The following is a 22,939-nucleotide window of genomic DNA, read 5'->3' on the forward strand; positions in this document are numbered from 1 at the left end:
TCTTTTATTTTGTTTTAATGGGATAGTCAATGTAAATTCTGTTGTCTTTTACTCCTCTTGATGTTGTTCCAAAGTCATATGAATTTATTTATTTTATTTTTTTGGGAGAATGTTGATGCCTCTCTTTTTTTCCATCCAATGACATTTGTAGACTGAGGCTATTATCTCTATTTATGTTTCATGGAAGAAAGTCATATGGGTTTGGAACAACACAAAGTGTTTCATTTTTGGGTGAACTATTCCTTTAACATCTTGTCCTACCAATTTATTAGGGCTGCATCTAACGATTATTTTGATAATCGATTAATCAAACAATTATTAGAACGATCATTTGACTTTTCAGTGATTATTGCAACGATTAATCATTAGCTCTTAACCGAATATTCAGCTTGTGCCTGACTTAAAAGGTTGTATTAAACTTGAACATAAATAGGATAAAATCATCTTTTAAAAATACCTCAAAATGACATTCACTGAATTAAAGGGGAAAACATATTTTGTTATTCATTTTAAATCGGTAAAGAAATTCACTGCAAAAAAATCCTATTGTTATCAAGTGTTTTTGTCTTGTTTTCCATTTAAAATTGTCTAAAAATACTTAAAACAAGATACATTTAATTGAGAAGCAACATGTAAGATATTAAGACTTGATTTAAGAGTATCTTAAATATAAGTATAGTTTTTACTAGATTAAACTTCTGCGAGTTCAGTAAAGACAAAATATACTTATATTCAAGATCTATTCCCTAAAAGTAAGTCTAAATATTGTATATGCTGCTTCTCAGGTGTACGCATCTTTTTTAAAAGATTTGTAGATATTTCTAAATTTGTATTTTTAATATTATATTAAAAAATCTCAGACAATCCAATTTTCTTCTGCAGTATAGCTGCTAGAGAAAATGTACGTTGTTTTAAAGGGGTTTTAGATATTTATATTGGAAAACAAGCCAAAACAATCCAAAAATCTAAAATGTGTTTTGTTAATAATGGGGCAAAGTCTTCCCTCTCTCACCTTTCTGTTCACTTCAATCCATCATTAACTCACAAAAAAACAAACTCTCTCTTACTAATAGAGCTGCGTATTGCCAATTTTATTCATGGTTAGTAATGCACAGTGACACATATATTAGGATTCAATAAGTCACGAGCCATCACGTTATAATCTAGCTGCATTAAGTAAGCGCGCTTGATGGAGAAACGCCCCCGTGCCAGAATGTGCATCAGACGGGTGCAGTTTCAATCTCTCCCCCTATGATCGGGACATTTCCGCAACTCATAGAAGAGGTGCTGACCGCACAGAGAAATGCCAGTTTCGGAGTTTGTAGTTATTTACATGAACTGCTTCCTTATTATTTCAACTTTAATAAAGCTATAGCTCATTAAATAAAACTGCATTTAAGATGTAACACCAGGATGTTTCCTTTAAAGAGCTCCGACTCCAATACTTATTTGGTATTTTTGTATAATTCCCTCATATTTTGCGATCTTCAGTGCATGTGGACCGTGATCTGTGTAATTCTTCCTCTCTTCAGTCAGGTGTGAGCTGCAGTGCTGCTCTCTCATGTCGTTAGAGTTTAATGTGATTTCATGCTTTGTTAAATGAGATCAAACGACTATTCGACAACTAACATTTTTGTCAACAATTTTCATGTCGACATTGTCAAAAACGTTGATTAATCGTTTTAGCCCTACAATATAGTACCTGCTTTATGGCATATAGGGAGACATTAAATCACAAGTAATCAGTTGTGATAATATTGGTGGCATTAAAAAGAGCAGGAGAGTTTTATATATTTTATAAATGGCTCAGGTTCCATGCCAGACATTAGCGAGAAATCTTTTTCAAGCACACCCCCACCCCCCCTCAGGGGTAAAGTGAACACTCATCTGCTTGTGACAGGGCCTCTCCATCTTTCTCCTCTCTGTTAGACAGGAATGTGTGTTTCTTCATACAAAAGAGCATCTCTAACAGCAACGCAGTTAGCCAGTGCAAACAAAAAATAAACAGAAGCCACCATTTTACAGTACTACGGTTTCCTGAACTATTCTCAAAACATTTCAGTCAATGTTTACTTAATTTCAATAATTGGCATTATATCAATTTAAAGAGACAGTTCAAATAAAAATAAAAAGTCTGTTACCATTTACTCACCCTTATACCATTGCAAACCCATATGACTTGAATATTTCTATTAAACATTTTGGAAATGGTTGCGCTGCTGATTTTTCTTTTCTCCATTCAATGAAAGTGAATTGGAACTAAGGCTGTCAGTCCCATAATATTCTGCCGAACATATCCTTTTGTGTTAGAAATAAAGCCATACAGAATGACATAAGAATGACAAGATTTTTATTTTTGTTATACAATCACTTCAAAAGAATATTTCGTGTTTAACACAAGTTAAGCTCAATTGACAGCATTTGCGCATAATGTTGATTACCACAAAATGTTATTACATTTTACTTGTACCGACGTTTCTTTAAAAAAGACACAAATCTGAGTAGCAGTGAGGCACTTACAATGGAAGTGAATGGGGCCAGTCCATAAACATTAAAATACTCACTGTTTTAAAAGTAAACCAACAATATGTTAACAATATGTGTGTTAGCATGACTTTAGTAGTAAAATTGCTTACATTTTATATCCAATTTCATAACTTAGTTGCCATGACGATGTAACACCGTAAACCCTGTAATATCTGTAATTTAGTAGTCTGCCCCAAAAATGTCTTTTTAAACAACTTTTCAGCGCAAATAATATACAAATTTTAACCGAAGAATTAATTTATGTGCTTTTATAAAATTAGATGCTTTACATTTCTGCCTCTAAAACATTAAAGTATAAGTGTCTCACTGTAAACGTTTTAAAGAATAGGAGGGACGAGTCAAACTTATTTTTGGTGGGAAACAACATTATGCCACAAATGCTGTTGATTAAGCTTAACATGTATTGAACACGGAACATAGCTTTCATATCAGAAACCGTTAACTGATTTTTTCCATCTCTGAATCTGCCTGATGATAGTAAATTTAGATCCACTGAAATGTATGATTTAGGCACATTATATGCAAATTAAATTGCATCAACACAAACCAATCCAGTGAATTTAAAACTATTGGTATATATGTTTTCTGAAAGAAATATTGTTTGTTCTCAAGACTGCATTAAAAAAAAAAAAAAAAAAAAAGATCATGTAATGTAACTTCTTGGTAACTGTGAGTAAGAGGTTCGAATGCATTTTAATGAACAGGTGTAATGGCAATAAGGACATATATTAATAATGCACACTGAGAGGCCTTTATATAAGAGCTGTCAGCTTAATTGCTTGAAGAATTACTTCCAGAGAACTATTCACTCTTGTACAAGTTAAAATTGAAAACAGTTGGCCCTTTTGTTGATACCAGGATATTAAACAGCCATAAAATTGCTCTTTTTGTATGGTGTGCTGTTTCCATGGCCTGAGTGAGTGGTTATACAAATTACTTACTATCATGATAAGCATTTGATCTGATGTCAAAATACAGATGGGTTAAGATTATTCAATTTAACAAAATAAATCGGGGGTTTGGTGTCAATAAAGGGGATACTGTATTTGTGTCGATGTGGGGAAATAATGCTTTAGGTGACATGAAATTAGTTATTATAGCATAATTTGATATGGTAGAATTTATTTATTTTTATTGGTAAATTTATGGGAAAAAAATTGTGAGAGAATCTTTTTTTTTCAATGAATATGAGTCAGTGAATAGGTCGAAATTGTTCTCAAATCGAGCTGAATAAAAATTATTTATGAAAATCCATAACCTGCAAACCCGAATGACTGGAAAAGGTGGGAACCCTGTATATACCTATTCTCCTGTAAAATAATGAATCAAGTTCAATGCATAGTAACAATTTCCACCATTTTCAAACTGAAAATTTCAGCCAGTAAACCCAAAAAATAACTTTCTATCTAACAGAAACACAAAATAGAAATGATCAGGTTTAGTTTTGGGGAGATTGATTTAAATATTATTTTTATATACCACTCACACACATATATATGTCTCTGAACATGTAGTGGGAAAGAGGAAATTAATAATTTACATGGTTGTAAGCAACATTGCCTCCAAAACCAGCAAGCAAATGATACTTCATTCTGATCAGGAGCCCATACAACTGTCCGGTACTAATTACTTAATGAAAAAGATCAAATTACTGGCTTCTTTCATCTGCGCCCCAGATCCTTGCTGAAGCCCAACTCCAAACTATGTGCTTTGGCATCACCCTCACTGATATCAGCACTCAATCCTGTGAAAACTAACACCACTATCATAAAATCTAAACAAGTTTCCTCTTGAATTTCATGGGTTTTTATATCAGTTCAGTGCCGACAGAGGTGCATGTGCTGATAGAATAATTAAAACGGTATAAAAGCATACCATATTGATTGCAAACATGATGCCATTGCTGCAGGGTTTTCATGAAAATTAATACAACTTCATTCTCTGATCTTTTTTCAGGCCTCTTGGAGAGTCGTGACTGCCTTCTAATTTATTTCTGGACTTCTGTTATTAAAATGGCCAAGCTTTAGAAGCTATTTTGCAAACACCTGTAATGTAAAGCAATTGCCAGGACACAAGTTGTGAGGATACATCCCCATGAACAACCCAAACTAGAAGTCATTGCAAATGGGTACAGTGATGCTGGGTCAGGACTGGGATTTCAGTATTTTTCCAATACCCAGATCACCAATGTGACTTTTCGAATAAAGGTTCCAAAAAGGGGGTTTCACTGCAATTCCGTAGAAGAACTGTTTTTAGTTCCCCTAAGAACCATTTTTGAAAACCCATTGTCTAAATAACCTTTTTTTCTACTACAATGGGAAGGTTCCATGGATGTTTAAGGTTCTTGGTGGGACCATATATCCAGATCCTAAACCACTAGGCCATTTCCGAAGACAGTAAATAAGAAGTAGATGGACTCTGAAGGTGGACACCATGGGCTTCATTCTTTTTTGGCCTGTATCTTAGTGTGCTCATTCATATAAACGTTTAGACTGACACATGAGGGCGGCGCTCTCTGTAACTCCACAGTGACGTGATGAGGCTGGTCCTTGTCAAACCTACCAATGAAACGGGCCTTCTTGACTCCACCGGCGCTGCGCGCAGCGAAAGGATTCTGGAGCAGTGCAACGCAAAGCGGCACTCGCAATCCGCCGCAGGTGAGGGTGGGATGCAGCATCGGTACTCGGGAGCTGTTCATCAGCACCACCATCACCACCACGCAGAGAACAGAGTCATCCAGAGCACCGCTTCCCATAGACAAACCACCCCGGTGTACAGTCTGTCCGAGCCAAAAGAGAGCCAACAGAAGCTGCCCAGCCCATTTGGTTCAGCAGCACCAGTGCAAAGCCATGGGAGCAAACCAAGTCTGCCAGACTGTTCCAAACACTCCCTGAGTCGGCAGCAGAGCATTCGAGGAGCTGTCACGCAAGCGGAGAGGTGGGACTCCCCGTGCAACCAGTGTCGCTTGTCAGAGTCGGGGAATGCATGCGCCTGGAGTGCGTCGCATTCGGGGAGTCATCATCATTGCCAACCAGATCCTTTCGGATGCAGCTGCGGATTGCACGACCAACAGCATCAAACCCAGCGTCACAAGCCGAACCACTCGAAACCGCTCGTTTTTTGCAATCCGACTGACGTGCAGCCGCAATTGCAGGTCCAGCAGCAGAGGTTGCTGAGGAGCAGCCTGCCCAACTGCTGCGTGTGGGGATCCGCGGAGCTAAGAAGTCAGCAGCCCGCTCTGCTGCAGCAGTTCCACTCGCGACAGTGCCATCACGCCCGCGCGTGTACGCCGGATAGATGCCAGAGAGCCAGGAGCTCCGTTTCACCGCGGAGTAAAAGCAGTCCGCTCTCCTCCGACAGTCGCCTGTGGCTCGAGGAGAATAAACACAGACACGAAGGGCATAAGGTAATCCTGCACATACCGATCACACTCAGACTGATGTTTAGACATGCAGTAGGCCTATCCGCCGTTTATACATGCACTCTGTGAAGTTGTTGCTTAACAGGTGGCCAATTTTATCAATGCACTCTATTGCGCAGGCTTCGGCTTGATAGAAAGCGCGTGCAGCAAAACTGTGAGGTCATGCTTGAAATCACTTGCCATTTTTGACACATAATTACGCCAAGATAAATGTACAGGGCATAAGGTTTGTAATTGAAGCATTTCGTCGTACATGGTATTTGTGTTAACCTCGAAAATATGGAAAGAACAGTCGGGGTGTGCTTGCAACAGGCTGAATCACATGATGGCGTTTAAAGAGATGTAGCAAACAGTAAATAATCGCTTTGAAGACCAGTTGCATTTCATTCATTTGTGTCTCATTAATATTTAGTCTTAGTGGGAATCTATCTGTCTATCTGTCTGTCTGTCTGTCCTCATTAAAAACGTTAACCTAAAAAGGGCTTCAGGTATAATATATCAATAATCTGGTTTTATTCAGATAAAAATAAATACATACACACACACACACACACACACACACACACACACACACATATATATATATATATATATATATATATATATATATATATATATATATATATATATATATATATATATAATTACTGAATAAACCTTAATACATTAGGTTACACCAAGAAAATTTTTTGAGGTAGAAATAGCTTATTAAAAGAGTGGAGTGGAAGTGAATGGGGCAATGTCCTTAAACATTAAAATATTCACTGTTTTAAAAGTATAGTCAAAAGACGTAAACAACATGCATGTTATCATATTTGTAGTGTGATAAAATCGCTTATTAGCCTTTTCTTTGTTAATTTATATCCAATTTTACAACTTCTTTGCTATGACGGCATAACAGTGTAAACCCTAAAACCCTAAATGACCCTAACAACTACAATTTAAACAACTTTACCGTTTTAAGAGGAGAATTAATGTACAGTAAGTGCTTTTATAAAATTATAACCTTCACATTTCTGCCTTTAAACCCTTCAAAAATTGGCCGCATTCACTTCCATTCAAATGCTTCACTGTAACTTTGATTTTTCCATCCATCCATCCATCCATCCATCCATCCATCCATCCATCCATCCATCCACCCACACATCCATCCCTTCATCCATCCATCCATCCATCCATCCATCCATCCATCCATCCATCCATCCATCCATCCATCCATCCATCCATCCATCCATCCATCCATCCACCCATCCATCCATACATCCATCCATACTTCCATCCATCCATCCATCCATCCACCCATACATTCATCCCTTCATCCATCCATCCATACATCATCCATCCATCCATACATCCATGTGTTGCACAGCTTCATGTGAAAATAAATACCTTGCAAAGACCAGAGGCAGAAAAGCAAGATAGAAAGGCAAATCAGTGTCATTCATTCCTTCTGGGAGAGCCGACCCTGTTTCTGCCTGGCTGTTCCATTTTCTGCCTGTGTAAGCCAAGGGAAATCCCCCTTGAGTGGCACTAACATGTACTTCAGGCCTGTATAATACATGAAGGGTTAGACATTACTGCTAGAGCAGAGAGACATCAGTACCAGTTTAGTACACAATGCAAAGCAGATGGAGGAAAAAAGCCATCACAGATCTCTTACCATGAAATCTCCAATAAGTCTTTCCTTATGTCTGTCTTCCTTTTTCTGCTTGACTGGTTCATATATGTGACTGCATAAATGTTCTTGCACTGGAGAAAGTGGATGTTTAACGTGTGGCATTTGCTTAATTTTCAATTTAATTAATTATTCAATGCAGTGGTTCTCATCACAACCAAAAAATGGGTTGCAAGTCTGTTAGCGTCATGGATAGCAGGGACAAAAACAATGCTAAATGCAATTAATAAAATGCAAGTAACCATATAATCGTGCATAGTTAGGATAACAAAATAAATGAGCTTATCAACTTAAAAAAAGAGTAGAAAATGCATCACATACCGTATCTTTTGTTTTTGATGTCAGATGTGCAAATGTACTGTATATGTTATGTTGTAATATGCCTAATACTATATTTATACAATATGAAACAGTGTTTGGTCCACGTGTTAGGCTCGTATATCACACTTCTGCTTCATATGCATTCAGTGAATTATGCATTATTACACATTATTTTACGTGTTGTGCCAATTTGATACTGTGTTGCAGTAGGTTGTAACTTGATGTCCAATGTAAAATCTAGAGCTTGAAGCAAATCCAGTCAAGGTTGGATGCATGGTTCAGAATCAGCATAACAGTGATTGGTTTGAAGTAAATAACCCTGGGAACTGTGTAACACATTTAGCTGTTAGTACAAATTGCTCTTTTAGGAAAACCACATTTATGCAGAATTCTCACAACAGGGGGTGTAATTATGTAAATATTTACATAGAGTTGACAATCAGGATTCTTGATTGTGCTTCAGAGGAAGTGGTGGCACTGGGATGTGCTGTGAATATAAGGGAATGACTGACTCAATCTGAAAAGCAGGCATAGGGGAGAATCTCCGGGTGTTGGTATACTCTGCAGCTGGCGTTCTGCTGCTTAATCAAGGGTAATTTGTGGAGAGTATAATTGGCGGAGCTCTCTTGTCTTTGTGTGTATTCGAATTAATAATAGGTCTCTTTCTGCAATACCTATGGTGTGTGTATGTGTATGCACGTGTCTTCTGGAACTATGTCAGGCTATGACAAGCCCTATTAATGAGATAGCATAGATGATTAATACAAGAATATGTTCTAGAACCAACGTTTTTCACTTAAAGAAAATATACAGTATATTTTTTTCTTAGTCAGTATTAGTGTCATGTTTTCAAGTTAAATTATCTGAACATCTTTAATCAAGATACAGTAACTGCAAGATATTACTTGTTTTCAAGAATATCTCTTGAATTGACATACATTTTTCTCACCCCATTGGCAAATATATATATATATATATATATATTGTGTTATAAGCATATTTCTTGCAAGAAGTTGTGAAGTTTATGCTTAAAAAAAATAAAATCCAATTGGGGTGAGAAAACGAAATTTAAATTCAAGAGATATACTTTGAGAAAAAGACTTATTATCTTACACACTGATTTGCTTTTCAAGTAAATGTATCTTATTTACAGGAAACTTATTTTTTTTACCGGAAAGCAAGACAAAAATACTGATTAAGAACATGAGCAACGTCTTAATGTATTAACACTATAGTTTAAACAACTGGTATTTTTGATTATTTTTCTAATCATTCTTTGGTTTTCTGAAGTCTGTTTCTAAATCTAATGTTTTTGTTTTTTAATGTTGATACTTGATTATACTGCTGTTGTTGTGCTTTTCTTTTAGCCCATGAGAGCCCCTGCATTATTTGTGTGATACAGCACTAAATTACACTTGGGAAAAGAATGAAAATGATGCTAAATGAAGTCAAATGCTTGAGGATGTAAATGCAATCTTTTAAAGCCATTATGTGCGAAACTGTTTGTAATGTGAAACGTTAATAAATAAATTAGATCTTTACATTTTCTATAGAAAATGTGTGTGGTGCTTGCCTGTGCAAAACTCACCACCATAATGAGCACATTTACATGCACCGTCTTACAATGATTTTGCTAAATGAGCTGACTGTGTTTAAGGTCACATAAACAGCTTAAATGGTTTTCCTTTATCGGGGTAAGGTCATAAAAGGCTTAATTATCAATCGAACGGCACACATAAGTCACGTTCTCGCAAACAGCCTTTTTCAGAAAAGTACCTATAATTTCCAGTTTAGAGGTCACATGTGAACACAACCCTTTTGAAAATACTGGTTACCCATTACCCCAATTTTGCATTTACCAGGTCATCCAATATTTGCAAGTGTTGTGGGCATGCGACTTTACGTTGTGACGTCAAAACCAGAGAATAACCTGATCGTTTTATACCTCGTGTTATCACGGTGTTCTTGTGTTGTCGGATGTTTTTAATAAGCTGATTTTTGGTTGTTTACAGTGTATTGGTGTAAATTTAAACTCACTCTTTCGGAGTAGTAACTTCGGTGTTCTGAGTGGTTTTAACTGCATTTCAAGGGTGTTCTTAGAAATCTGCGGTTGATAAGTTGTTATGAGTGGTTGCTAGGGTATTGCAACTGCCCTGAGTCAAAAGAACACACCCTTAAGTCTCTGTGCAATCATTTTGTAAAGTAATGGCACACCTTTTCTCTGTAAGCCACACAATTTGAGGTATAATTCATGTCATTAGCATCCTCATATTAACAATTATGGTTGTCCATAAGTACTGCAGTTTTGCAGCAGTAATATATAACTGAGAGGTAGTTCAATCTACACAAAAATCTAAATGACTGTAACAAATTGGTAACACATAACAATAACGCAAAAGCTAACATAACTTAACAAGGATAAATACTTTTACAGCATTTATAAATCTATATACATTAAAGTTGGATAATTAATATGGATTAATGCAATATGACTGCTAGAAATTAACAATAGTATTTTGAAAAATTAGCATTATCTACTGCAGGCTTAATAAATGCTAGTTCCTGATACCTAATGCAATAACTAATGTTCCACAAAAATTGTATTCAAAATATTTTTCATCTTTTGTCTTCTACAGTATATCATGCAGGCTCTTAGGTGAGAATTTTTGCAAAATGAGGGAAGATATCTACGTGTAAAGATTGCATTTTGATAGTGGAGAGCAGTTAGAAAAGAGAATATTGAATCAGTTCTGCTGCCGACATTTCATTACAGTGAGAAACCTGGAGAACAGAGAGTCTGATGCCACATCTGAATGAGTGCAAATTCAATGTCAAAATAGATTTGCTAAATTGGATTTGTACAGACCAAAGCTTGCAGAGAGGGGAATGAGGGAGCAATGGAGGGTGAAGTCTAGGGACCCTTCAGCTTTGACACGCACAGAAGAGAAAATTGGTTAATACAGACAATTAGCGAAATGTGAAAATGTGAGGCTGTGACGATGAAAATACTGTTGCAAAGTGGTTAATCTTAGCTTGTTGCATCGAAATGGATACAATGCAGAGTAAATGAAGATGAGCAGATGTTGTTTTTGTGGTTGATATTTATAATGGTGAAATTTGATCTGTAATTGTTGAATATGAACATGGGGAATTTATCCTAAAATCAGCAGAAAAAAAAACTATTTTTCAAAAGCTTTTTCAGTGTTAAAATACTTTCTCTTATCCCAGCTTACTACAATATGTACAGACAACTATAAGTAAGCCATTTGCAAGTTGATTTCCTCAAAAAACATAAATATTGTGTCTCTGTGGCACTATAAATTTGCAACCCGTCCATCGACCTCCATGTTGAACTCTATAGTCTGTAGGTCATCAATAGTCTTATGTAGTCCTGAGCTATGCAAGAGTAACCTCCAAAATCTTTCTCTGGGATTGTCTTTTAAACCTTAGAATAATGTCAATATTCAAAGTGATCCTTCAGGAGCAGATTTGTGCCGTATCTTAATGTTACAGGAAGAAACACTATAACACAATTGACCACTTGCTCCCTCTGTGGAGAAAAAAATAGCTAATTTTGGCAAGCGACAGACCCATGTTGGCTTTGGAAAGAGCAAAAGTTTTGACAGTTTTGCTGGGTACTGCGATTGAGCTCTTTTATCAGAGCGACAGTCACTGTTTCCTGGAAATCAGTTCTGAACCTCTCTGTATTTGTCATTATGTTTATAACTAAATTGCATTTTAAAGTAAAGTAGTGGCAGAATTACTGTAGATGATGCAAGGAGAGCCAAAATATATCTCTTTAGCTGAAGTAGCCGGTTTTGAGTGTGATACGTGATGTTAAAAATATCTGACTATTGGTTGATTTCCCCCAAAAGTGCATAAAATATATTAAATAAATATATTTTTAACACTCTATATAAAATGTAGATTATGTATACTAAAGTACATCAGATCACATACTGTAAATAATAAAGATTATATGTATTAAAGAAATATTCCTGGTTCAATACAAGTTAAGCTCAATCGACAGGATTTGTGGTATAATGTTGATTACTAAAAAAAAAAAAATCAACTCGTCCCTCCTTTTCTTGTAAAAAAAAAGGAAAAATCAAGGTTACAGTGATGCACTTACAATGGAAGTGATTGGGGCCAATGTTTCGAGGATTCAAAGGCAGAAATGTTAGGATTATAATTTTATAAAAGCACATCTTAATTCTTCTGGTAAAACTCATGTATTCTTTGAGCTGTAAGGTTGTTTAAATCAACATTTTAACAGTCAATCTAAGGTTTTTAGGTTTGTTGTCTTCAGGGCAACAAAGTTGTAAAGTGAAACAAATAAAAAGCTCTTCAGGATCTGTTTTCTGTTGCAATTTAAGTAGAAATCCATGTAAAGACTCAATGAGAACAGTCTCACACCGTGGGTGTTGACAGCCATTGGCTTCTGAGGTCTATAATACTTGTTTTCTAGGCCTGAATGTTATTATTTTTGTTACCTTTGGTACTAGCTTGAATGCTGTTACTGAACAGCCCAGTGCAGTAACATGGATAAACAGAATTGTTTCAGTGAACAAAGTAAAACTGTTAGTTGTGCTGAGAGTTCAAGCAGCAGTGGTGTAGGACTTAACACTCTCTTTATGAAGGTTCGGCTAAACCACCAAAACCAGATTTGTGAAAAGTGGGTTTCCAGGTGGTGCCACAACTAGTACTAAACCTAATCAGGATTGAAAATGGATGGCTTAATCTTTAAGTTCATGTTTGAAGGAGTTTGTGCATTTGAGATGTAAGGATATACTGTAGGTTTTAATAGTTTAAGTTTGCATTGAAAATATAGGGTTAAAAACCTAATTTAAATATTTAATATCTAGTTTAACCTCAGGCGACCCCACATACAAATCATTGGACATTGTATTTTGCCTTTGCTATATGCAACACAATTTCATTTAAACTCACTGATCTCAGTTCAGGAGACCCTAGGATGTCACTTGATGCACGGTGTCATGTGACAAAACAACATGGCGCTGATCACAGCAGAGTTTGTCTTTGGAAGAAACGCCAACAAAAGTACATCTGGTAAGAATCCAAATTATGTTTGTATCAAAAGATTAGTGTCTGGTTTCATCTGATTTTTAAAATTTGAGCGATTTATCATGAAACACTATAGTGTACAATAGCACAAGATTTTTATTAGAAATCCTATATTTACAGTATACATATTTCAAACTGCTCTGAGACCAGTGCAGTCTGACAGCACACTGGAAGTTACGTCATTAACTAAATAGGATGCAAGGGAGCATCCTGTTGCTTTCCTATGAAGCCAAGTGCATTCAATCCAAACCTCCTATCAAAAGTTCAGTTTCAGGCTGCAGATATTTGGACCACTCAACATGTTTGGCAGACATGGGACAATGGTAATCAGTACATAGATTCAGAATTTATATTTTTATAAATTTTATAATTTATATTTTATTTTATCATGGTTGACAGTCATTGGGCGATGCTGGCCATTACTTGTATCACAAATAATTATGCTATTTTCTGATTGGTAAAATGCTTCAGCAATATCTATCACTTGTTTGTTTGTCAGTGCGAACATTGAGAACATTAAGTTTGTTTCCTAAGTATAAAAAACATTGTAACATGAAAGTCAAATCAAGTCAAATAATTTTTATTGGTATAGTTTTTTATTTGTGCCTTTCCGTAAATGTCTGTAACATCTAAAAAACATGAATAACCAACACTCTTGAAGCCATAATGAACAAATTGATGTAAAAATGTTTAACTTCCTATAGCTTGGTATTACAGTATTTAAAATGTCACAACTTAGTCCCGCTGTCCACAAATGTGGACATTCATTTTTAGGAAAACGATTTGCTCTAGAATTTATTTTATTTTATTATAAATATTATTGCATGTTTATTAAGTGCTACAAAAAGGGAAATTAGACATTGCACATAGCAGTCATGCTCGGGTCTCAGGAGGTTAAATATGATAATAAACAGATTTTTGGATGTAATTTTTTTTTAAACAAATAAATAAAATGACGTATATTAAGAAGAATTATTTAAGATTCTGCACTATTTCTAGGTCACTAATCAAATGTAAGCAAATTTGTGACATTGACCATGTTATGTCCTTGGTAAAAAAAGGTCAGATTTCCTTGCTTCCATTGAAGCACACACGACGCTCTTTAAAATATTCTCAGATCATGATGGAAAAACATGGATCATAAGGTTTTACTCAAGAGGGACATACCAAAGACCAAGAAATTGATGTAATTTTTTCAATTATATGTTTATACTGATAATATCATTTGTTATTAAAAGAAAAGTTGTATTTAAAAATAATGCAAAATACCATTTTCACAAGTACACTCTGAATTTAAATCCGACTGTATTGTTTTCAATGAAGCTGTCATTATTCTAATTTCTAAGGCATTTGTTCTCTCTAGTCTGTTAGAATGTCGGTATACACTGCGCTGCCTATCAGAAAATGACATTACAGAAGTAGGTCTCTGCAAATGAGTTGGCAGTGTGCTGGCATAGCAGTAGCTGCTACATAGCAGAAACTGATCCTAATTGCCATGAAAATTAGAATGGTATTAATTAAATAGACAAATTCAATTCAGAACAAATTCAATGAGGAGAGATTATGGAAAGAAATCTTGTTTGCATTATCTTTGCAAATATCACCATATTTACTGGCCTGTAATAAGGACAAATAACCATTTCTGACACTAAAATGACTTTTTTGCATGTTCCCATTTTTCTGTTGTCTTTGAGCTGTCACTCATTGTTGTGTCATTTACTTTATGTGCAATATTCTGATTGGTTTCTCTATTTACAGTATCTCATAAGGACAGTGATTTCTGTGTTACAGCTTTAGATTAAAGGAGTCATATCACCATTGTTTTATTATTATTATTTTCTTTTGTTTTCCCTGAGGTGCACTGATAATGTTTGTCAAGGTTTCTTGCACCAAAGCAGTCTTTTATGATCATTTTCCACCCATTCTCTGACTTAGTTCTAAACAACTACTGTACCTTTAAGACTTCAATGAAAACATGCTCTGTTATGATTAGCTGTGGAATTGGTTTAACAATAATTGCATCTATAATGCTTGCTACTGATTATTTCACTTACACTGGTTTAGCTGAAAACTGTATTGGAGCCATTGTCATGATATAAGAAATAGTTCAACCGAAAATGAAAATTATCTCATCCTTTACTTACCCCCTTGCCATCCCAGATGTGTGTGACTTGCTCTCTTCTGCTGAACACAGGCAAAGATTTTTGGAAGAATATTCCAGCTCTGTAGGTCCATACAATGCAAGTGAATGGTGGCCAGAACTTTGAATCTCAAAAAAAGCACAAAGACAGCATAAAAGTAATCCATAATATTCCAGTGGTTTAATCAATGCCTTCTGAAGTGATCTAATTGATTTTTGGTGAGAACAGACTAAAATACAACTGCTTTTTCACAGTACTTTACATTGCACTTTCTAGGCAAGATCATGAAATCAAGCTCGATTGCACTTCCTTGTGCTTGACTCATGGACAGTGCACTAGATGGTGCTAGGAAGTGTAATTGAGCTTGAAATCATGATATCCAAGGAAATGTCTGATGTCAAGATTTATTGTGAAAAAGAAGTTATATGTTGTTCTGGTATCACCCCCAAACCAATTGGAATGCTTCAGAAGACATGAATTTAAACACTTGAGTAGTATGGATTACTTTTATGCTGCCTATATGTGCTTTTTGGGCCTTCAAAGGTTTGGTCACCATTCACTTGCATTGTATGGACCTACAGAGCTGAGATATTCTTTTAAAAATCTTTGTTTTTGTTCTGTAGAAAAAAGAAAGTCAGACACATCTTGGATGGCATGAGGGTGAGTAAATTATACACTTTAAACCGTTATTTCAAAAGTTCAAGACCCCTAGGACCACTTTAATCCTTATAAAATCAAATAATCTGTTTTATAGCTCTAAATCATGCAACTACACAGTTAAATAGTGTAGATGTCACATTGCTTGACAGAGCTTTTTCCGTAGTGAACATAGACTAACCTTGTCACTTGCTTTGCAGACACCAGCATGCATTATGAACCCTGAAAAGGCTCGTATTTATAATATTAAATTCTAAAAAATATGTCATATGTCAATTTAGCATTATTGTGAATTGGCAGTGCTCTGCCCAAGGCTGTAGTGTACACAACCTCCTGAGCATAAATGGCAGTGATATAATCTTTAAAATATCTTCTTGTTTCTGGCAGGTGAATGCGGATGCCAACAGGCTGAGCCATGCTGGATCACGGCCTTCCCTGTCCCATGGTGGCCCGCAGTATCCTCAGATAGCCATGAACAGCTGCAAGTACAATGGAGGCATAATCAGACCACTCGGCAGTCTGGGGGCATCCCGGAAGAACCTAGCAGAGCTGGACTCTGAGACCCAGCCTTTGCAGACCCTACACACTTCTGGCCTGGAGGTGGTGGTCTCCAAAGGAAACGGGGAGGACCCAAGTAAGCAGTCCACTGAGAACCTGGTGAGGCAAAGACCATGCAGCACTCCACATAAGAAGAACAAGGACATTGGCTATAGGCTCGGGCACCGAAGGGCGCTGTTCGAGAAACGCAAACGCCTTAGTGACTACGCCCTGATATTTGGAATGTTTGGTATTGTTGTTATGGTGACAGAGACTGAGCTCTCCTGGGGAGTTTATACAAAGGTAAGAGTAACCTCAGATTCTGTATATTAAGTTTTTCTTAATACGCCATTCCCTGCTAAAAAGACAAGAATTGCTGGTCACCAGCATATTTTGTGTATTTAAAGCTGGTGTTCTGCTTAAAGGAATGTTCCAGGTTCAATAGAAATTAGCTCATTTGAGAGCATTTGTGGCATAATGTTGATTACCACAAAAAAACCTTTTGACTTATCCTTCATTTATTTAAAAAAAAATGGGGCCAATCCATAAACTTTAACATACACTTTGTTTCAAACGTATAGCCATAAGACATAACTATTATACATGTTAACATGATTTTAGTGTGATAAAATAAGGGATTTACCGGTGTTACAACATTTGCCAGATTACACGGAATACCGCTGTTGCTTCGTCATGACAACAAAGTTTTATTACTGGATATAATTTTACACAGATAAGGTTAATAAGCTATTTTATCACACTAAATCATGTTAACATGAGTAATGTTTATGTCTTCTAGCTATACAATTGAAAGATTTTTGCTTTTTTTAAATAAACAAGCAATGATTCGAAATTATTTTAGTGATAATCAATATTATGCCACAAATGCTGTCGCCGTGCTAACTAGCACTCACCGACATAAATCAGTCTGAACCTGCATGAAAATTCATGAAATGTGCTTTTCAGTAGGGCAGCAATATATCATAAAGTATTACGTGTAGACCTCCACTAGATTAGCTTTATACAGTACATCTCATTTCATCTTTAGCACATTGATTCATGCCTAGCAATTAAATGCTGCAGCAATGAGTTCTGAGATTGATCTATTTATGACCGTTTTAAGACACTAAATCATAAATTCATCATTGAGATCACCCTTTTTGTGTGCACTTCCTTAATGAATAGAGGTATCAAAGAACATCAGTCAATGCGATCTCATGACAAATACATGTCATTTGTTATATAAGCATCTGCACTCCTTTTACCCCCAAGTAAAGCTTCTATACAAAAGAAACTGAATGAAGGTGAATGAGCTAATAGGCCTAGCCCTTAATTATATGCTCAATCAATTATTTAAGGGACTCTTAATGAGCTCAGCTATAGTAAGAGCCTGATATCCTAGTAGAACACATTCCCCTTCTGTGGAACCTTCAATAATGGTATTTCTTTTTTTTCTCGTAGAGACTAGGGTTGATACCAATTCCAGTGAAATTTCACGAATCACGATACATGATCCCAATTTCATAACCAACATCAATGTTCAGTAGCAACCCCTTTATTTATTATAACATTTAAATATTAATGTAAACATTAACACATTAAATCCACATTAAAAGCATTTCTAAATTAAGTAAAGGTTGCTTTTTAGATTTATACCAATCAGGCTACACTTACACTGCATGGCCTAATGCACAGATCCAGTCTGGTCTCATGAAACTTATGTGACAATGGCAAAATTTTTAGCAAACCAAAATTACAAGCTTCATTACACGTTTGGCTGCAGTTTGCCAGTGAAATGATGATATCAGACTTTTTTTAAGGTTTTTAAGGTGAATATGAATTAATGAGTAAAACGTATCTCCCTTACCTAAAACTTGAACCTAAACCTAACCAAGAGTGTCTTAAAAGATAAATGAGAGGTGAATAAAAGAGACATCCTTATCCTAAACCAACACCTAAACCTAACCAATAGTGTTTTAAAAGCAAATTTGACATGAAAAGCACATTTACTTTTCATATAGTGTCATATAGTGTTGCTTCTGTGGCACTTTCGCTTCACTTTCTCTTTCATTTGAAATGTGCTTGGCTGGGCTTGAGGCTAAAAAGTCTCCAAGTCCAAAGTCCAACACTCTATCAGGTGAGCTACAGCCAATTTAATCACACTGGAATAAGTGTGGAAATGTAGGTGGGTCTGTAATACAAGCGTTAAAATGTATATTTTTTCAAATGATGCGTTAGAGTAAAATAGTTTTGATATAATACCATAGCAAAGTCCTAAACAGCCGTAGCACCCATGATTTGTGTGAAAGTGAATAAAATGCACAGTTGTTGTAGCACCTGTTGTAGTGTTCATTTCACAGGAAACTGCAGCAAAACGTTGAAAGCAGCACGTCAAACTCAGTTTGAAGAAATGTAGTTATAGTAACGTTCATTCAATGAGACTAGGTTGCAGCCTGACTAGGTGGCACAGATCTCACATTGTAACACAAATCTAATTTGACTGGTATTGTTACATTGTATTAAATATTAGTATCGACTTGGTATAAAAGTACCTGAGCTTTGACATGCCTAATAGAGATTCAACTGGTTTTTGCTTCAGGACCTAGAGTTTATATTGGACATCAAGTAGCTTTTTCCCCTCTCATTCTGAGCCTCTGTCAGAAACGTTCAGTTTTGATGCTGCTTCTCCTTTAAGACTTGACCAGGGGAGGACTGGGAAGAGAAATCGGTCCAGGTTTTTACATAGCAACTGGCCCAAAAGTTGTTGAGCGGGGGGATCAGCGTTATCACGGCCCATTTGGCACATTTCGCGGCCATCCCATCAGCTGCCTGGTTCTCCCGATGGCTTGTCCACCCCTGATAGGCCCCAAAGTGTGTCGGCCCACTGGGAAAATGCCCAGTATAACAGATTACCAATCCAGCCCTGGACTTAACAGTACACGGGCACTGTTAAAATTGGCTTTCTGCTCTTGATTTACCTACTCTCTACTTGCCATCTGTTCACCATTACTGGGTAGGGCTACGAAACCTATTAAAGGTAAAGTAGGCATTGATGTGTTGTTGTGGAGGTGGTCAGATGCAAATGTCTACAAAAGTGTGACATCACAATCTGGAGGAAGTAGAGAACGAGACGTTTTGGCAGCTTGGTTTCATCAAATGCTCGTTTTGCAGTGAGGAGGAAATTAAGAAACTTACAATTTATCAAAAGATCAAAGAAAATCTGATTATTTATGTCAAGACCCCTTTAAATCTGTGTAAATCCTGCTTATTAATGAAAGCAGATCAAGAACTGATATTCAAATCTTACAGAGGAGCTGAGTAGTTCTAACATTTTACACCAAAGAGTTCCAAATTGTCTCCAGTACATCCATTAAGTGTCGCCTACAGGATGTAGTGTTCTCAAATGGTACTACATCCAATGTTTGCAGAATTTTTTGGCCTGAGTGAATCACTGGCCCTGTGAGTAGTTAGACAGTCCTTAGGGTGAATTATTTTATTTTTTTTACACTTTCCACTATTCGGTGCCTTAGCCAGCACATCATGTTCCAGTGTATCAGCAGAGACAGACAGGATTAATGAGCTACTATTGAACTTATTTTAGCTACTTATGTTGGAATTACTTTATCTGAGAGAGGAAGACATCAAAGAAATTGTTTATTTTTGTAAAGTTGCATTCAATCTGAAAACTTTGTTGGCATGAGCACCATAAACCCTGCAACCCTAAACAATTGTAAAAAAATTAAATAATAATTATAATAATGATAATATACAATAAAAAAATAAAAATAATGTTTGTACTGTTATAAAATTATTAGCTTCAACTCTCCAAATATTGGCCCCATTTACTTTCATTGTAAGTACCTCACTGTAACCTTGATTTCTGTTTTTTTCAAAGAAAATGAGGGACGACTCGAAATAAGTTTTTGTGGTAATCAACATTATGCCACAAATGCTGTCGATTTTGCTTAACTTGTATTAAACACATAATAACTCTTAAAGTGGGAATCATGCCTGTTAGAGCATAAACTGGCTAAATTAGACACATTTTCTGGCAAGCTTTATCGCTATACTGCATCAACTTTACACAACATGCATTTAAACTCAACTGCACAGGTAACATTCATAATCATAGCTTCTTATGACATATACCATCTAATAGATTCTTAATTTGTGATTTAAAGAAAATCCCGACTTCCCTACTGGTACTGTTATTAGAACATATTGGTGCCATTCATGTGTGCTTTATAAATACAATCATTCCAACATGACTTGAAGGCAGCATAACATCCAGTAAATAAATACATTTAATTTTGTGAAAAATACATTTATCCAAAGAGACATGTGTATGTGTGTTCCCTAGGAATCAAACCAATGACCTTTCCATTGCTATAACAGTGCCCTTCCATTTGAGGCACACACAACTTAAAAAGATTTTAAATTAATAAACATCTTTTTTCTTTCTTTCTAATGTCTCTGCAGGAATCCTCATATTCATTTGCACTGAAATGCCTTATTAGCCTCTCCACTGTAATTCTGCTCTGTCTGATCATAATGTACCACGCACGAGAGATTCAGGTAAGTTGCAGACTCAGCTTTGGAAACCATAAACAAGAGTACAGACTGAGACTGGAGCCTTAAAGATAACAGAGAAAGCACCTATTCCAATTTCTTATGACTTGTAGTACCACCAGAATGAAAGCTTGCCATGGCTTTTTTTAATTCCTGATATCTGTATTCAATGGCTGTGCTATTTTGCCTATCCATTAAAAGGTATTTATAGAGAGGACACTGATATTGATTAATGATGGTATTACAAGTGGGGCTTATGGCTAATATAATTTAATACAGGCCTGTCTATCAGTTAGTTAGTGAGCATTATTTAATGACTTTAAACATCACATGGTGGTCAAATTGCTAAATGGATGGACAATTGAAAACCTTTATTCCTGATTGCAAGTTTTATATAGTAACTTTCACGAATGACATCACAATGACAAAACAGCAGAAAAATCCATAGCATAGTCATTATGAACCGCAGATACTTGTTTTATTGAAAAATGGCACTAAATGGAAGAGGATACTTTTTTCATTTACTGTGACCTTGATTCTTCCATTATTATATACAATTAATTACATTGATAAGTCTATGTATGATTGAGGCTAATCTTACCGTGTTAAAGGGATAGTTCACCCCAAAATAAAAAATTGTGTCATGTTTTACTCATCCTCATATTGTTACAAACCCCTTTGACTTTCTTTCTTCAAATGGAAACAAAAGGAGATGTTAGTCAGAATGTTGAGAACTGATTGCCTCAGTCACCATTCACTTTTATTATCTCTTTTTTCCATTACTAAGAAAGTGAATGGTGACATTCAACCAAACATCTCCTTTTGTGTTACACGAAAGAAAGACGAGTCATATGGGTTTGGAAACACATGAGGTTGAGTGAATGATGACACAATTTTCATTTTTGGGTGTACTATCCCATTTAAAATGCTTTGTCCATCCAACATTTAGCTCTTCATGGTGGACAATGGGGCGGACGACTGGCGGATAGCCATGACATATGAGCGGATCCTCTTCATCGTGTTAGAGCTCCTGGTGTGTGCCATCCACCCCATTCCAGGTCAGTACGTCTTTACGTGGACTGCTCGCCTGGCCTTCACCTACACCCCGTCTGTGGCCGACGCAGACGTGGACATCATCCTATCTATCCCCATGTTCCTGCGGCTGTATCTGATTGGCCGGGTCATGCTCCTGCACAGTAAGCTCTTTACGGACGCCTCGTCACGCAGTATCGGAGCCCTCAATAAGATCAACTTTAACACACGCTTTGTCATGAAGACTTTGATGACTATTTGCCCAGGCACAGTGCTGCTGGTTTTCAGTATATCATCATGGATCATTGCTGCCTGGACTGTGCATGTCTGTGAGAGGTGAGATATATGTTGATTTCTTAAGAAGCTCTTGTTTGTATACCTGGCTTATTAAGTATAAGGTGCTTAAAGGTATAGTTCACCCTGAAATACAAATTCAGCTATTATTTTCTCACAATCCTGTCGTTCCAAAGCCTGTTATTTTTTCTGTGGAACACAAAAGCAGACATTTTTGAAGAAATACCATCACCTTCAATACAATGCCAGTTCATAGTGACCACATCTTTCAATCTTAACAGATAATTTTCCACTCCACTGGAGCTCAAATCTAGCTGGTGTTCATGCCGAGATTAAAAAATGGCACATGAACGTCACAGACACCAAAATTACATAAGTTTTTGCATGTGTAGTATATGACCATGCACTGTTTTTGAATTCTGGCCATGAACGTGGGCTAGATGTGTGAAGATTATCAATGAATAGCAACTTTAAAAGACTTGAAATATAGTATGGAAATATCATGAAATAACATGCGGACTATGTTTATGGTGTGTGTGTGTGTGTGTGTGTGTGTGTGTGTGTGTGTGTGTGGGTGCGTGCGTGCGTGTGTGCGTGCGTGCGTGTGTATGTGTCCTTTTTTTATTTTAGACTTGCAAGCTGCATGAAGATATTTCTAAA

General features: G+C 36.3%; 1 protein-coding gene across 1 annotated transcript in view; it reads left to right on the forward strand.

Annotated features, from left to right (window-relative positions):
- Positions 1–5,841: 5,841 nt before the first annotated feature.
- Positions 5,842–22,939, forward strand: part of LOC127621116 (small conductance calcium-activated potassium channel protein 2-like) — a 39,328-nt gene continuing 22,230 nt past the window's right edge. The window contains exons 1-4 of the mRNA XM_052094575.1: positions 5,842–5,953; positions 16,235–16,687; positions 20,864–20,959; positions 21,903–22,321. Coding sequence (XP_051950535.1) covers positions 16,319–16,687; positions 20,864–20,959; positions 21,903–22,321 — 884 coding nt within the window. The 5' untranslated portion in view covers positions 5,842–5,953; positions 16,235–16,318. The remainder of the gene's footprint in view (positions 5,954–16,234; positions 16,688–20,863; positions 20,960–21,902; positions 22,322–22,939) is intronic.

This window comes from Xyrauchen texanus, chromosome 27 (genome assembly GCF_025860055.1).
Source record: "Xyrauchen texanus isolate HMW12.3.18 chromosome 27, RBS_HiC_50CHRs, whole genome shotgun sequence".
In the NCBI taxonomy this organism is placed as follows: Eukaryota; Metazoa; Chordata; class Actinopteri; order Cypriniformes; family Catostomidae; genus Xyrauchen; species Xyrauchen texanus.